Genomic DNA, 16,923 nt, shown 5'->3' with positions numbered 1-16,923 from the left:
TTCAGCAGGGAGGGGAAAGAAATTGACCAAAAGTGAGCACTTTGCTTGGCCAATTGACGATGTCCAAGTTGTCGGGACAGGAAGATTTGGCTCCATCTTTGCAGATGCATGTGAAAGTGCGCATAGAATGATGGAGCAGTGAAAATGGAAAATGCCTAATGGCCAGTCTCCAAACTTCCTGTAGAAAATCTAGTTGTTGGTAAAAATAAAGAGAGTAAAATTGAAAGCAGAAACTGGTTACTGAGTCGCAAGCAATCGATTCTTTGGACCAGAAGCTCTAAAAGGTTTTCCCCCCTTTCGTGTTTAATAAAAGACGTTGTGTACCATGCTTTATATAGTAAATTGTATATTTGCTTTCCAATCGTGTTTATTTCCACATTTTACATTCATTTCAAACTCTTTTCTTATCAGGGCTCTTGAAAACTCTTTGCCATGCGTAATATTTGATTTTAACATGCTACTTACTTACTTGGTGCAAAGTTGTGATTTATTTTTTGTTAGTAACTTTAAAATTTAGAGTTAAAGTTAAATTTTCGACAATGTCGCACACACATACTCTCTCGTAATGTTCTCTCTTTTTGTTTGTAAAATAGTTACGTTTCTTTTTGTTTTACTTCGAAAATTTGCATAACTGCCTGCCTTTTCTTTAGTTTTATCACTCTACAGTTCAATATTTTATATTGGTGCGAGACAAAGTGCGATATTAATTTTAAATATATATATATTTTGTTTTGTAAATATTTTGAGAGGGTCCTGATCGGACTCCGTCCGTGGATCAAAAACAATTAAAGCGTTTAATCTGCATTTAGATGCGCTCCATAAAGAGTCTTCAAAATAAGTTAAAAACGCTTTGCTTAATTCCAAACACAAGTTGTTGAGAATCGTAATCAAAGCATTCCAGTTCGATTTCTTGGGCGTATACAAAACGCGATCTATATCCCTGATAGTGCCTCCTCAATCGGCGATGAACTAAAGCACAGCTCTGTTGGTTTGTCATTGTTAAGTATTATACTTGTTCATTTATTTAAACAAAAATGTGTAACTTAGGCAAACAAAAACACTAAATGATTTCTTGGCCAGCGAACGATCGAAGGTGTCAAAATAGTGGCCTGCAGAGCCCTTTCGCTTGGCTTGAGATAGTTTAATTATATTATAATACAATAAAATAAATATTAAACATATGAATAGGAAATAAAATTAGAAAGGGTTTTATTCATTCTGAAAGTTAGTGATCCTTCTATGCGGGCTCTCAGCACTCCAAATATATATATATGCGCATAGATTTTGCTATTTACTAGATCTTGACTCTAAAGTTTGCATTAAAGACTTGCTGTGAGTGGTTGTATTTTTGTTTTTGTTTTGTTTCTTGGTTTGATTGTTTACTAAACACTAAACATTTCGTGTTATTTGTTATTTGTTACTTGGTTGCCGTTTGCTCTTGTAATTTCACTAAACTAATATTTAACATTTCATTACTTTCACACAATGCTCTTAACAATTTCGTCAGCAAAAAATCGTATCAAAGAGTCTGCATACGTTTCAATACAAAATATAATCATAATTAATATTCATCGTCTCCAATCCTTCTCTTCACCATCGAGTCTACACCTCCTTAGGTCGAAATCGCATCGTTGAGCAGCGCATTCAGCTCACGGATGTGCTGGGCCTTGGATCCGGTGGCGGTGGAAGCTCCGCAGGCGCGACCAACGTAGCTGTGGAAAGTGCAAAAAATTAAGGATTAGCTGGGCGTACTTGAGATAGCGGGCGGTGAGTTCACACAACATTCGGTAATCGATTTCTTTGGTTAGACACGTGCACTAAACTTTAGTCTAGTTGCTCTGGTTTGGTTTTAGCACAGTTATGGCAAATGTTCAATGAAATGAGGATTAAGCAGGCGCAGGGTATTAAATATAAATGGATTAAAATGGAAAGAGATCTTAAGTCGAGAGTGGAGTGCAAAGGGAAACCACACCGAACCCAAACATTGAAATGGACCCATAAGAAGTGGACTCTCCAATGTAGAATCATTTGGATTGTTATCAAAAATTCTCAAGCTTCGTTGAACAGCAAATTGCCTATATTAGGATGATATAAGTATGAGATGTCTGCCTATAAGCGCTAAGAACTGTTTTGTAGTACGTTTGCGTGGTATATGAACAATACTTTGGACAAACATACAGATTCAAAAACAGGCGACAGGACGATCAGGATTACAATGAAGCAGTACGGATGTCGGGGTTAACTGTGGTTATCTCTTTTTTTTACGACAGGGACTTGCGAACAAACAACCAACAAAATAGGGGAATCGTATCAAAAACAAATGCAAAACTTTCGAAACGCGCGAGGTGCAAACAAAAACTTTGGGCTGAAAAGTAAGTAAAAGTGCTCTAGGGTTAGAGGGTTAGATAGCTGATAGCTGGAGTTAAGAGTAGTAGGGTTTAGTGTATTGTTTTCTTATCGGGGAACCATGAGGCGCTAGACCATGGAACAAACATCATGCCAAACAACAGAAATCAGAATCAGAATCGCAATCGAGGAAACGAATAAAAAGGAAACAAAGGGGACAAATGAGGAGTTAACGGAACTGAGAGTTAATTTCCGGTTGGTAGGATAGTTATATTGCAGATAGTAGTGGGTAGTAGTAGTAGTAGTAGTAGATAGGTTGATTAGATATATTAATTGTAGATATATAGAGTTCATTGATCGCGCGCATCGTAGCGGAGCTGAGCTTCTGGCCCTGCCCTCTCACCTAATTTTCCGTCCGGATTTCGCTATACGTGCGCCCGGAGCGGCAGCGATGCCCGCGGGCCTATTGAAATCGTGTCGTACGTTCTTTAAATCAAAGTGCTTGGCGGCATTAAAGTCACCGCCTAGGGTCACCGCCGGATCCTTAGGATCGCCGCCGTTCGAGTTCGAGGCGGCGAACATGCGACTCAGCCAGGGTTGCGACTTTGGATCGGAGTTAGGATCGGAACCGGTGGCGGATACTTGATTAGTATGATCAGTAGTAGTGGTAGTATTGGTGGAGGAGGATTGCTCATCGCTTTGGCTGTAACAATAACACATACACAGAGAGAGAGAGAGAGAGAGAGAAAGAGAGAAAGGATTTGTTTTTGGTTGCTTTTTTCTTTTCGTTTTCTTGGGTAGTTTCGAATTTTTCAAATTTTTGTTCTTTCAAGTTTTGCCATATATTTACACAACGGGTGGATGGGAATTTGGGATTTTGGGATTATGGGATTTTCAAAATAACACAACTGGTTTGCTCGTCTTTCACAAGTATCGATTAGTAAAGAAAGATAACTCAGAGATTAAACGAAATCATAAATAAGAAGCCATGCAAAGTAATAATGAGTAGAATGAGGTATCGGATGGATGAAGCCAATTTGCTGATGGACTCGCTTGGAGAATTTCGGCGATACAAATTTCAGTGATTCAGTGATTTTTATATTCGTGGTGAGTCAGTGAATTTGTCTTCTTTTGCGGTGCTGGACATGCTCATCCAAACGAAAATGTAAGTCAGAAGCGGATATCCGTTCAATGACTGACTGTCTGTGTGGTGTTTGTGTTGAAGGTGTTTTATCACTTCAAGGGTCTAAGACTAGCTAATAGGAAAGATATATATAGATAGATAAAGGTGGGAGCGTGATAATAACCGCAGCTAGAAGGCATGTGAGGGGTGAGAGGAAGCTAGAAATAAATTAAAATTAGCCATAGCCGTACGTCACTAGCTTATCAATTGAGATAGTGAACAAAAAGAAATGAAATAATACAAAAGTTTGTGAAATTAACTACTAACAGTATAGAAGTTCGGGCCTAGCATGGTATATTCATAAAATAACCAGAAATATTTAAATCAAGTGGCTATTATACGGCTATAGGAGCTTAAAGATACAACGAAAGCAATGAGTTATGAGAAGAAATTCAAATCAAATGATAGGTTAATGCAAAAGTAGTGAAACAATAGCAAAGGAGTAAAATATTCAGAGTATCAAAGTAAAAAATAGATACAGTGCACGATGAGTATAGTGCACTCCAGTGAAGAGACATAGAAAAACCGCGACTGGAGAAGAACTGGAGCCTGAGAGAAGAATCGGGACGTGGTTGGAGTGCTCCTCTTTCAGGCGGATGGGTATTTGCTGACCGCTTAACTATAGCCCTGCCCTGGCACCTACCTGATATCGCGGCTGTGGTTCAGGGCGGTGAGGAAGCGCGGCTGCACGTAGGTCCAGCTGCCCTGGTTCTTGTGCTCCTCCTGGGCCCAAACCAGCTCGGCGTTCTTGTACAGATTGGCCTGCTCCTTGACCAGATCGAAGGGGAAGGGAGAGATCTGGGGTACAAAATATAAGTTAGTAGATGTCCAGTAGAGAAATAAAGCCAGAAAGACTCACCTGCTCCACGCGCACAATGGCGATGTCGCTCTCCAGCTTCTTTTCCGCGCGCGTCTTGGTCAGATCGTAGTAGACGCGGCCCGAGCAGAAGACGACCTTCTTCACGTTGCTGGCATTGTCGCCGGCGGGTCCGTTGTCGGGGATGATGCGCTGGAACTCGCTGCCCTCGCTCATCTCGCTGAAGGGACTCTTGGCCTCCGGGTGGCGCAGCAGCGACTTGGGCGTGCACAGGATCAGGGGCTTGCGGAAGGGCAGGGCGATCTGGCGGCGCAGGATGTGATAGTAGTTGGCGGGCGTCGAGCAGTTGGCCACGATCCAGTTGATGTCGTGCAGCTGCCGCACGCCGAACTCATCGGACTCCGGGGGGAAGTAGTCGGGATCGTCGCTGCTCATCTGGAGGAAGCGTTCCACGCGGCACGAGGAGTGCTCGGGGCCCATGCCCTCCATGCCGTGCGGCAGCAGCATAACCAGGCCCGACTGGCGCACCCACTTGGACTGGCCGCTGGAGATGAACTGATCGATGATCGATTGGGCCGTGTTGCTGAAGTCACCGAACTGGGCCTCCCACAGCACCAGGGCATTGGGATTGGTCATCGAGTAGCCGTGCTCGAAGCCCAGCACTGCGTACTCCGACAGTGAACTGTTCGAGACGGAGTAGGGCGCCTGATCCGGGTACATGTGCTGCAGCGAGTTGTAGGTGGCCTTGTCCACCAGCTGGTGGTGCAGCACGTGGTGCCGGTGCGAGAAGGTACCGCGCTCCACATCCTGCCCAGAGAGGCGCACGTGAATGCCCTCCTTCAGCAGCGAGCCGAAGGCCATGGCCTCGCCCAGAGCCCAGTCGGCCACCTTCTCGTCCACCATCGCCTTGCGGGCGGCCAACACGCGCATCAGACCCCTGGAAAAGGTTAAATAATCAATTAGTATTTATATAATTGCTAGTGCTTGCTTTGACTTACTTGTGGATCACGAATTCGGCGGCATTCGGGGGCGGCGACGAGAAGCGGTTGCCGATGTGGATGAGGGTCTCCTCCTTGACTCCAGTGGGCGCCACCTTCAGGGGGTCCTTGCCCTCGAAGAAGCCGGACCAGGGCGAGTCCAGCCAGTCCTTGTACTTGACGTGCGTCTCGGTCTTGGCCAGCGCGAAGGCCTCCTCGCAGATGTTCTCGTACTTGGCGGCCACCGACTTGACCTCCTCGGCGGTGACGGTGCCCTCGGCGATCAGCTTGTCGGCATACAGATCCAGGCAGTTCTTATGCTTGCGGATCTTCTGGTACATCAAGGGCTGCGTAAACATGGGCTCGTCGATCTCGTTGTGTCCGTTGCGACGATAGCCGACCAAATCAATGACACAATCCTTGTGGAAGGTGGCACGCCACTCGGCAGCCACCTTGCACACATGCATCACTGCCTCCGGATCGTCGGCGTTGACGTGGAAAATGGGGGCGTTGACCACGCGAGCCACGTCCGTGCAGTAGGGGGAGGACCTCGAGAAACGGGGATCGGTGGTGAAGCCGATCTGGTTGTTGGCCACCACATGGATGGTGCCGTGGGTGGTGTAGTCGGGCAGGTCCGACAGATGCATCGTCTCGTAGACAACGCCCTGGCCGCAGAAGGCGGCATCTCCGTGGATCAGAATGGACATGACCTTCTTGCCCTCCTGGTCGCCGCGGTAGAACTGCTCGGCGCGGGTCTTGCCCTGCACCACGGGATCCACGGCCTCCAGATGGGACGGGTTGGCCACCACAGCCAGGCGGATGTTCTTGTTTGTCACGCGGTTAAGGCGCTCGATGTAGGTACCCAAATGGTATTTGACATCACCAGAACCCTGGAATACAAACGCATTAAGAAATCTTGTTAAGGAATTTACAACAAATAAAACTCACATCGTCAGCAGCCTCCAGACCAGCAAACTGGGTGAAGATCTGGTTCAAGGGCTTGCGGCACACATTGGCCAGAGTGTTGAGGCGTCCACGATGGGGCATGCCCATGATGACCGACTCCACGCCCAGCTCGGTGGACACATCGATGATCTCCTTGAGGGCCGGGATCATGATCTCGCAACCCTCCAGTCCGAAACGCTTCTCGGAGGAGTACTTCTTGGCCAGGAAGGCCTCGAAGCCGGTGGCACGGGTCAAACGGGCCAGGATCAGACGCTTCTCCTCGGGCGAGAAGTTCAGGACGCCGGGTGTCTCGAAACGCTTGCGGATCCAGTTGCACTGCTCCAGGGAGTTGATGAACATGAACTCCACTCCAATCTTGTTGCAGTAGACATTCTCCAGGCGGTTCAGGATTTCCCTAAAGGTGGTGAAACATGGCCAGTAAATAAGGTGTTTTTGATAAAACCCATCTTGAGTTACTTACTTGAGGGGCAGAGAGGCCTCATCGCCTCCAATGAAGGTGGTGCTGGGCAACTTGAACTGCCGCTCCATGTCCTGCTCGCCTGTTTTTTTTTATGCGATTGGTTTGAAACAATGGGTTAAGACTTTAGTAAGGGATACTGAGTGGTTGGGTCAAAGTGTTGAGGTTAGTAAACTGTAGGCGGCAAATGTTGGTTTGAAATTCGGAGTGTAATGATTTTGGTTGCTTCTATTCGGGGATGTTCGTACAGAGAACACAGTTTCAAATGGGTTCGGATGCTCGCATGCTGATCGCGGTTCTTAACTGGTTCTGCATTTGAACATTTTATTGCACATGCATTACATACTATCGGTGATAACTGAAATATTTTTCTCTAATGGACCCGTTAATCATTTCATTTGCAATCGGTCTAGTTGGGGCTTATCAATCGATTTTGCCTGCGTTTCGCTTGTGAAAAACAAAACAATCATGCAATCTATTTTTGACACAATCGAAATGGTGAGATTATATGAGAATAAAATATTTTTACTTATTGGCACGACATCCAAATAACAACAATTAAACTAATGAGGCAGAAATGTGGAAACAATGTAACACAAAGTTATTGGCAATATATAGCGCATATTTACTTGGTTCTATATATCATTGGATACGTTTGTGTGGTTGGTTGGGTTTGATATTCGATTTTAATGCCAAGGATCGTGTGTGCGGGTGAAAGACAGAGAACGTCACTAACACAATATCATGATTCGGTTTTAAGGTCTTAAGGTATTTACAAATCAAGGGTTAAGGAACTCAATCTGTGTGTGTCCTGGGCAAATCGCCAGGTGTTACGACCAACGCCGAATTTACTTACCAAAACTGAAATTAGCGTAAATGGTTTTCGTCGAGGAGTTGCCAGGCAATTCTGGTGTATTAATTTCGAGTGGATCGAGGTGAGCAATATTATGTCCTCGAATCTAACGTGTCAGTATTGGGATGTTGGTTGGTAGTTGTGGTGGTTGTGTTGGTGGTAGTATTAACAATGTTTTTTGAATTTGGATTCGGTTTGGTTTGGTTTCGATTTTGTTTAGGTTTTCACAACACACACATAATACAAAGAGAGAGAATTTGGAATTTTTTGTTGGAATTAAACATTGTTCGAGACGATTGGCGATTTTGGTTTGAGTTTCGATTGCAGTTTGTGTTTTTCGATTGTTGGTTACATTTAGGTTAGGAAGCAGTTATATAAAAATAAAGGAAAAGAAAATAATCAATTAAAATTATAGAATAGATATGGCTTAAACAAAAACAGATACAAGTCCTCAGCGCACAAACACAAAATAAAGCAAACACTAAAAGCTTCGACAGGATCAGTAGACAATGATCGGTGGATGGCAATGTTTTCGAATGCGTGGTTTAATCGAGGATCGGTGGAACGCAATGCACAAAACAGAGATATATGGTGGGGTGCCGAGAGATAGGTAGATAGAGAGTAAAGTGGATGCTTAACTATAAACCTTAACGGAAAGATAGGAACAGGAACTTCGAGAAAGCCAAACACCAAAGGTTACTTACTGAAGGAAATCTTACAGACCTAGAGCTGAACGGAAAACGCTAACTTAATCCTCTACCAAGGGCTCTGTGTCCCCTCCTCATCAACTCCGAATTTCATTTAACATTCTTCGGCTGTTAAATGGCACTTTAAGCACGAGTTATTTTCACAACCAATTGCGTATGTTTTGGGTGTTTTTAACTTAGTTTCTAGGTGGGCGAGTGGGTGGTAGCGGGATGGTGCAACAGGGGGTTTGGGGTTGAGTGGTGCGGCTAGGGGTTAGATGAGAGAGTTCTGTAAAAAGAATTTACCAAACAAAAACCCAGAATGCTGCCTGAGCACATCTTCGTTAGCACGACGTGCTAGCCCATCCTTGCAGACGGTTTTTTCGCGAGTCAAAATTCCCATCGGATCCAGATCAGATGCCAAATGACCACGTGACTATATATATGGTACGTACATATCGTAGATAGATTGGTTGATTATATGTAAAGAGGTGTACAGGGTAGATCATAGGACTTAGGTATATCAAGTTATATGCATACGCCGGGAAGTTATCATATGGCTTTAGTAACTCAAACAGTGGAAATCAGCTACAAATCAACGGGCATTAATTTACCATAACTCTATTTTGTGTGCAAATAAAAATTGAAACTCCTTCTCTGGCAATAAAATTAGAAAATCTCCAGTAAACTGCTGATATGTTGAATTTATCAAAATCTTAAATAACTTATGAGAAATGGTGCAAACGAATATGACCAATCCCCCCCAAACAATTTCTACTTGGTGAGCCGGAATGGATGTGATTAAAAACAGAAAACCAAACTACTCATGAAGGAGTGAGTGTCTAACTCTATGGAAATTGTGGATGGTGTGGGAAAGTCAAAGACGTATTTTCTAGTCTACCATGAGTACTGGAATTGGAATGAACTGGTCCCGGGAAATGCACAAATATGAACACACAAAACGGGGGCAATCGCAACTCTAATAATCATAATCTAAACATAAACATTAAGTGAACCTAGGAGAACGAAACAAAAAGCGCCAACGAATACGAATAGGAATACGATCCGCGATGGCTGCGGCTGCAATCTCCACCGTTCGACTGGGAACCAAGAGAGGCGATCCAGCACGAGCCGACCTACCTGGTAGCTCCTGATGATGGCCTGTACGGCCAGATGGTCGTCGATGGTCTTGGAGTCGGGCGCAGCGCCGGCGACGGCTCCTCCAAAGTTGAAGGCGGTCAGCGGCAGAGTATTAGCCTGAACCGGCGCCAAGTTCGGCGGGCTGACGTAGCTGTTGCTGCGGAAGTACGCATCCCAGGACTGAAAAAGAAAAGCGATATTCATTAGGTGTAGCTCTAAACTTATAAAATCATTTGAAACTTCATCTATTTCTACCGAAAATCGATCATAGGTACTAACTTTACTGGTACATTATCGAACATTAAGAAAACGTTTTTAAAACAACCGAAGGGGAACCGAAAAAGTTTAGAAACCAGTTTTTTCTTTTGATAAGACTTACATATTTTTAAGCCCAGAAATATTAATTTTTTTGTTCAGTTTATATAATCTTTAAGGAAATTTGTTTAACAATAACTGATTTCCTTAACACACAACCTATTTTAGTACATTTGTCGACTTTTACGATGAGGAGGAATATATTTCCGGTACAAAAATAAATTCCTCTTCCGGGAACTGGTTTTAAGTCGACTGAAATACTGCTTCGATTTCTGCTGAAATTATTTCCTGAATTAAGCAATACTTACAGTATGCACTGAAGTGGGATCCCTCAGCCAGGCGTTGTACATCTCCTCCACGTAGGAGGCGGTGCTGCCGTTGGCAAAAGGTTCGGCAGCCGCGGAGTTGTAGGTCCGCACAGCGGCCGCTGCAGTTGCCTTGGCCATCTACCAGAGATTTGGGGGGTTTATTAATGGGCCTGGTCTCCCCTGGAGTTTCATAATTTACTCACCTGCTGACTGCTGCTGCTCTTGAGCAGCCATGTGGCGAAGTTCTTTCGCGCCATCGGCGACAAGGCCAGACTGAAGGCTGTGTGTGCTCTATGCATTTTGTAGCTTTACAAAATAGAACTAAAATGAAACGAAACAAAACGGAGAGACAATCTTTAGTGGCGATCTTATCAGCGGACTATTATATCACTAGCTACTGATTAATCGACGGCGCCTTTGTTGACAAACAAGCCACGTAGAAGATAGCACCACCCACTAAACACCGATCCCCTGACCCGCGGCTGCTGTGTAAGTGCGATTAGATAGCCTAGAAGTTTTTACGTCATGGCCAAGTTCTGGGTTTTTAACTGTGTCACCGATCAACCGAATAATTCGAACTTGTTGCCAGGCAAGCGCAGGCCAGTTATGAAATTGACACACAAAACCAGTGTTTTTCTGTAGAAATTACACACGTCTAGAGCCAGACTAGAAGTAGACCGCTGAGAACGGGGGATCGCTTGGCAAAATGAATAGCACACGTGATGCCGTCGGCCTGCTGATTCCCGCGATGACGTCAAACTAGCGTTTGCTGGTTTCGGACTCAGTCCGCTCGTCTTTTTGATAATCCGCCAAGAAATGGCGAAGATACTTTGGCCCCCAAAAAAATAGAATGGTGAAATGGGGTTTGAATAGGGAGAAAGAGAAGGCAGCCAGCTGCTTTTTGCGCAGTTTATTCGTTTCCCAACTTTTAATCAGTTGTGAATATTTGCCCTGGGCTTTTGTTTGCCATCTCCGAATCACGATGAGCATTCACCTGGGTTTTTGGCCCGAAACGAGTTTGCCCAGATAACGTTTAAACGTCAAGTGTGAGTGTCCCGGGGATTGGAGTAATAAATTCCTGCAGATCATGACTAAACGCAGAAGCCTCTAGAGTCTAGACGCATTTGCTTCACTGATTGATAAGATCGGTAAGGTAAACCGGCCTCCAATACTGTCCATGCCACGCCAGCACTTCCAGAGTTAGTCAAATTAGTAATCTAATTATGGGCGATAGAGCTGCGCGTGCGTATGTCGTAATTGAATCACTATCTAAAGCCAAGTCGTGCAAAAAATTAAATACACAAATTGAATTTCGGAACGGGAACCGATGGGGGCAAGGAAGGCGTGGCCAGGTCACATGTCTTATCGACAAACGCATGCTGGCCAGACGATCCAAATTAAATGATTACAAAACACTACTGGCCCCCAGACATGAGAAAAAAAAAAGAAAAGGAAAACAATTGAAGCGGCTAACCGGTTTGTGGCGGTCAAAGTTAAGTATTTGAAAGTGCAGCACTTTGGCTTTTCGGTTTTGTAATAGTTACAGATGCAGCTACAGTTACAGCCCACAACAGATAATTCAATTGAGCAGCGTGACAGTTTCTTTCAGTGTTATTTATCTGTTTGCTTGTTTTGTGCTGTCGCTTTTCCCATACTGCTTTCCCCCCAATTATATTCTGGTCGACGTCGCTGCCGCTGTTACGAAAACACATTACATAAGTGCAAAAAAGACGGAGACTCGCGTGAGAGCAGATAAATATTAGAATGCCCAGATGGATTGAGCTAATTAGTGTGAAAAAGTTCGCTCGGCGAGCTTTGCAGTTCCAATTTGGAGCATGACTGGAAAAATCCATTTAAATTATTTCCCATGGCAAGTGGAATCCGACAATAAATATACACTGCACTGCGGTGGAACAAAACCACCGTATATACATATATACGCATATACTGCGTGCGATTGCTCCAAAAACCATAAACCGAAAACGAAAAACCAACCGAATATATGTACTCGTCGTACTCGTATCCGTATCTGACAGATACGCGGCAAACGTTTGTTCGTGCTGAGTGCTGCGCGTCGACTGAAGCGAATATACAAAAGCGACCGCCTTCGAGAGTGAAATATAAAAAATTTAGAAATCGAATTTGCTCCTCACGAACCGAGCGACGAGCGGGGAGGGGGGTTGGCGGGGCGGTAAATTGGAAGGAAAACAGAGTGTGTGATAAAAAAAACACAAAGCGGCGGGCACATGACAACTCAGCGTTGTATCTTTATCTTCGGACAAAAGGGGGTTTGGTCTTCGATCGCGAGCGCTGATAACACTCAGGTACCTATCGGCCGTACTTCCTCCGCTTATCTAACTGCCTGTCCTCCCGTTTTTGGCCCATGTCTTGCGTATTTATAGCCCGAATTTGTTTACAACAATCCCAAAGTCCGATCGTCAGCCGGCTGACTGTTTGAAAAAATGCCGCCCACACAGCCGAAAAAGAGAGAGGAGGTAAATTAGAGAGTAAAAGAGGTGGAAAACGAGGAGGCTAGTATTCAAAATACATTCACATATCTTGTTTGTCACATAATATCGAAGAATTATGAAATATATATATTTATTAAATAAATAAAAGTTTTATAAAAAAAGCACTAAGCAATCAGTTTATGCCTTTCATCAAAGAATATTTATTCTTTTTTATATGAAAAATATATCTTTGGAATATTTTTTAATTTATTTTTTTTACTGTGTACCGAACAGGTCAGGCCAAGTGCAAGTGAATATGTGCGTGTGTATCGATTACCTTTCCGCTAATCAATAAAGTTTCAAGTTCACACACGAGTCACATTAATTTAACCATTTACCTTGAAAGCTGGTGCGAAACTGGAAAACACCGAATCTTTGAACACCCTTTTAATTGACAGCTGTTATTTTTATGTGTTGACTAGTTTAAATTGCATTAGAATGTGTAAATCAATTCCTTAACTAGTTAGTCAAGCAATGAATTATTGGGTAGCATATTTTTAAAATACATTAAAATCATATATGAGTTCTGCAGATAATATATTTGCTTCTTTGCACGATAATGGTATACGGCTTTTAAGAAATATTGTATTTTAGGTTTATCATACCAACAAGTATTAGTTGCTTTTTAAAACTCAATCAAAAAAAATACATGACACGTATTTTATATTAATATTAAGGAAGCTAGTCAACAGTTTTAACTCTCACATTATGATAGCCAACAAAAGGGTATTGCAAAGGTAAGAAAAACGCAATCGATAAGGTTGGGGACCTTGCTTAGCCGGTCCAAAAACCAGTCTGCAACTGCATTCCATTGAAAACCCTAGACGAGCCCCCAGAAAGAAGAAGAGTGGGCCAAGAGCGTGGGGTAAGGAGGCGGGAAATTACTATGGGGTTACTATTCCCGATCTGGGGCCTTCACAGCTGGCTTATGATAGGTTGTGGTGAGTGTTCCACATTTGTCTGTAGCTGTGCTTCCCCAGACAATGCGACCGCGCGCTTCCCTCGCGTTTTTGCTTTTTTTTTTGATTGATGATTCATTTGGCGGTCGGAGAAAAAGCACACGCGGCACTCGGTTTATTGCGTCATCAATGCGCCAAGTTAATTTTACAAAATCACATGTGACGTCGCCTCGCTTGTTTTGCATTGCGAAATTTCACTTTTCTTTCGTGCAGCCGGCGCAAGCGCTTTTCCCCAGCCGAATCGCCCACCTGCACTTTTCGCATTATATAATAAGAACAGTCCTTGAATTTAACTCGAAGAAAAATCTTGAACAGTCCTCATTTAATGCGTTCAACTCCCAGCGAATTGAAAGGGGAACAACACAACATATAATATTGATCGTGGAAGCGCTGGTGGTTGTTCCTGGAATTCCACATGATTGAAAAGCGGGGCTCGAATGTGGGGCAAGAGAAAATCGCGCGAAACACAAGTTTTCCGGCAATGTTAGTACTATCACTTGATCGCTCATTAAACAGAACACTTTTTGCAATTTTACCGCACTTCGTTTGCTTAAAATTAGGTAAAACTTGAAATATTTACGTTTTTACAAAAACTTTTGCTGGGACGCAGTGTGACCGTTGTGACAGTTGAAAGAATATACCGCCCGGCTACCACAAATAAACTTTTAATACCATTTTATTAAATAAACGTACCTAAAATATATATGGGGTACTCCACAAAGTTTTACCAGCTGTTTGAAAGATATTTTTGAGGCGAAATCTTTTGCTTTTCTTTTTCTTTTTGATCAAAACAAATGACAATAAATATAAACACTCTCATGACGCTTGGTAAGTATAAAAAGTTGTAATGGTATTAGTGAATGGTCCCACTAATTGTGCGCGCACCTTTATGTTTGTGACGAGAGATGGCGCCACTGTTGTAAGCTCTGACAGGAGCCTTGTGTAAAACATATGTAGAAATGAACCCGCTATTTTATGAAGAAAACTCACAAACAAATTTCAACAAAATGTATTAGAGAAATTTTTTAAATAATAATTTTCATAAATAAATCTTTTTTTTTATCAAGATTTAATCTTCTATGTAAAAGGGATAAATGATTTAGGCACAGGCTGCGGGGTTTAAATAAAATAAGTAAGATTGATTGTTGAAAGCAGGTCCCCTCTTTTATCGGAGATAGCTTGGATAACTAAATATTATAGTATACTAGTGGACATTTTATCTAAGCAACTACAAGGTTGTAGAAACTGCAATTTCATTGCAATATTCACCGCATGACACAGTCAAACTGGAATTCAAGTTGCACTAAACATTTAATTGCTACGCACACTAGACAGAGTAGCTAACTAATATCTGCTGTATTGATCCAGACAGTAGCCGGTAATTTGGTCGGATATACAGTCGAATACATCAAAAGCGAGATCGCAGCTTTCACCTTTCTGGGGCAGCTCCTTTCGATTGACTTTGTACCGGGCGGTCATTGTCCGGAGGCAGAGGTTCACGGACCGCAGGGTGGCCATGAAGAAGCCGTGCTCGTGGACTCCCTCGGAGTAGAAGTGGACCAGTCCGTCCAGCGTGGGCCAGCCCTTCTTGTCAATGGCATTATTCCTGGCGTAAACGCAGTGCAACAGGCACTAAAAATAATGGTAAGAGTGAGTAACAGTCTTTTTGTGGAAAGTATTCAACAGATTTGAAATAAACGAAAATATATAAAGCTGCACTGTTAAAAATTGTTTTCAAACTTGTAGCTGACAAAAAATTTTCTTAAGAACAGCTTTTAGCTTAACTGTTTTAATTAAGAAGATATTGGGGAATGTTGTGTGTGCTTAAACACCACGATATCTATATATATTTTTATTTTTGGTAGACCAAAAACTGTGAAAAATTATTTTTCAGATAAAATGCTTATTATGGGCTAAAGCCATTTTATAAGAGCATATTTGTTTGCTATTTGTATAGGTTTTAATATATTTTTATTAATTTATAATCCATATTTCTAATTTATACACTGATTCCAATGATATTGGCATAACATATAAAATGTTACAGAATTTATAAAATTTTGATCATGAACCAAAAATAAATATTAAAAATTATGAGCTACATTATCTTAATAAAGACCCAAAGGAAACACGGAGACTTTTTTTAGTGTGGGATGCATAGGGCTATCTGTACATTCAATTTGCTGATGCATAAAGCCAGCTAATGTGTATTAAGTGCGCTTTTCAGCCATCAAATTCAGCATTGCTGGAGGTGTGTGAAAAATCTCCGGCGGAGGTGTGTGAGTTTGAATGAAACTGAAACTGAAAATGCAAACGCAAACGCAACGGCGACTGCGCTTTTCTTTCGATTGTCTAATAACCCTGACTTTAGGCGTTGCTTTATGAGGTGAAGTGGGGGCTTTGCCAATTGTTTCTTGGGCTGCCATTGAACGTAATTGAGCGGCGTTTTTGCATTTCATTAACACGAGAAGAAAAGCGATCTACAAGTCTCGCAGAAGATTTACTTACCCCCGCGATGCGCTTGTCCTCCAAAGGCACCAATGTGGGATGGTATATGCCCGAACTGGTCAAGTCAAGCCGTCGGATGTTCCTCATGAGTCTGGCCACATGGCGATGTGGTTCGGGCTCATCGTAGACTATATACTCGTAGTGGCTGATGTTGGGGGCATGATCTATGGAAGAACCCCCGGGAACAGATGGCCAAACGAAGTCGATGGAGTCATCGTTGGGATCGATGGGCGGTTGCTTGTGCGACACCTGCTCCTTGAGTATTTCATAGGCCTCTGTTACGATAACGAAAACCCTTTAATATTTATGAAAAACCTCAACTGATGGTGAGACCTACCATTAACCAACTTATTGCGGACCTCATCCTGGCATTCACCGATGACAGACTCCACTTTCCTGGCGGTTCTGGGGGGATTCAAGCACTTGGACTTCTTCGTCTCGAAGCGAATTAAGTATTCCACTGCCTCGATCGATGCGATAACCACACTCGAGATATATAAGAGTTGTGTAATCTTCATGATTGCGATAGCGATTAATTGGATACTCCACGCCGATCCGAACGCCTGGGCTGCTGTCAAATGAATGTCCCCCCGATGAAGTGACCGCGATGAAAACGAAAGCATTTTCACTTTCCAGCCAAACTGGCAGGATGGCCCACACTCGCCACTTATGAATTTCCAGTTTTCAAGTTTTGCTCTATGGGTATGTGGTTCAATGGCAAATGGCAAACTGAAATCTCAGCTGCCACAACTGGTTGCACATTTCCCATGCGTACAACAGTCCGTTAGAAACTTGTCCTTAAAGCCCGACCACATGCCTTTGAACATGGTCATTGGCAGCAGCTATATAGCCATCTGGCTATATATCTCCGATCGCATTAGGTTTCGTTCCATTGTCT

At 43.1% G+C, this 16,923-nt stretch overlaps 2 protein-coding genes across 6 annotated transcripts; both read right to left on the bottom strand.

Annotated features, from left to right (window-relative positions):
* Window positions 1-985: 985 nt before the first annotated feature.
* Window positions 986-14,162, bottom strand: LOC108146776 (2-oxoglutarate dehydrogenase, mitochondrial). 5 transcript variants are annotated; one of them, XM_017272920.1, is made up of 12 exons: window positions 14,098-14,162; window positions 10,252-10,369; window positions 10,049-10,186; window positions 9,426-9,605; window positions 8,592-8,721; window positions 6,750-6,828; window positions 6,272-6,683; window positions 5,345-6,213; window positions 4,389-5,283; window positions 4,173-4,327; window positions 2,750-3,049; window positions 986-1,712 (listed from the first exon to the last, which is right to left on the bottom strand). In XM_017272920.1, exons 2-12 carry the CDS (start codon window positions 10,345-10,347, stop codon window positions 1,613-1,615), a joined length of 3,354 nt encoding a protein of 1,117 aa, XP_017128409.1. In that variant the 5' UTR covers window positions 10,348-10,369; window positions 14,098-14,162; the 3' UTR covers window positions 986-1,612. The 5 variants fall into 5 exon arrangements, with proteins under 5 accessions (XP_017128409.1, XP_017128408.1, XP_017128410.1 ...); XM_017272919.2 differs by lacking the exon at window positions 14,098-14,162 and adding an exon at window positions 12,044-12,166; XM_017272921.2 differs by lacking the exons at window positions 8,592-8,721; window positions 14,098-14,162 and adding exons at window positions 7,603-7,705; window positions 12,044-12,166.
* A 699-nt stretch (window positions 14,163-14,861) lies between these two features.
* On the bottom strand, window positions 14,862-16,543 carry LOC108146593 (general odorant-binding protein 70). Its single transcript, XM_017272615.1, has 3 exons — window positions 16,363-16,543; window positions 16,026-16,300; window positions 14,862-15,149 (listed from the first exon to the last, which is right to left on the bottom strand). The coding sequence occupies exons 1-3, from the start codon at window positions 16,541-16,543 to the stop codon at window positions 14,862-14,864; spliced, it is 744 nt and encodes a 247-aa protein (XP_017128104.1).
* Between the last annotated feature and the right edge of the window lie 380 nt (window positions 16,544-16,923).

The sequence above is a fragment of the Drosophila elegans genome, unplaced genomic scaffold, assembly GCF_018152505.1.
Source record: "Drosophila elegans isolate 14027-0461.03 unplaced genomic scaffold, ASM1815250v1 contig_208, whole genome shotgun sequence".
In the NCBI taxonomy this organism is placed as follows: Eukaryota; Metazoa; Arthropoda; class Insecta; order Diptera; family Drosophilidae; genus Drosophila; species Drosophila elegans.
Note: the sequence above shows the minus strand (reverse complement) of the source record. Positions and strands in the feature narration are given on the sequence as shown.

What these genes read in the sequence shown, in the direction of transcription:
- LOC108146776 (XM_017272920.1), bottom strand. Translation starts at nt 10,347, where the DNA reads ATGCATAGAGCACACACAGCCTTCAGTCTGGCCTTGTCGCCGATGGCG. An exon ending in GCATTCTGGGTTTTTGTTTG is followed by an intron (nt 6,829 to 8,591) that starts GTAAATTCTTTT and finishes AAAAAAAAACAG; the next exon opens with GCGAGCAGGACATGGAGCGG. An exon ending in CCATTGTGCGCGTGGAGCAG is followed by an intron (nt 4,328 to 4,388) that starts GTGAGTCTTTCT and finishes TTTGTACCCCAG; the next exon opens with ATCTCTCCCTTCCCCTTCGA.
- LOC108146593 (XM_017272615.1), bottom strand. Translation starts at nt 16,543, where the DNA reads ATGAAGATTACACAACTCTTATATATCTCGAGTGTGGTTATCGCATCG. An exon ending in CCGCAATAAGTTGGTTAATG is followed by an intron (nt 16,301 to 16,362) that starts GTAGGTCTCACC and finishes TTATCGTAACAG; the next exon opens with AGGCCTATGAAATACTCAAG. An exon ending in AGGACAAGCGCATCGCGGGG is followed by an intron (nt 15,150 to 16,025) that starts GTAAGTAAATCT and finishes CATTATTTTTAG; the next exon opens with TGCCTGTTGCACTGCGTTTA.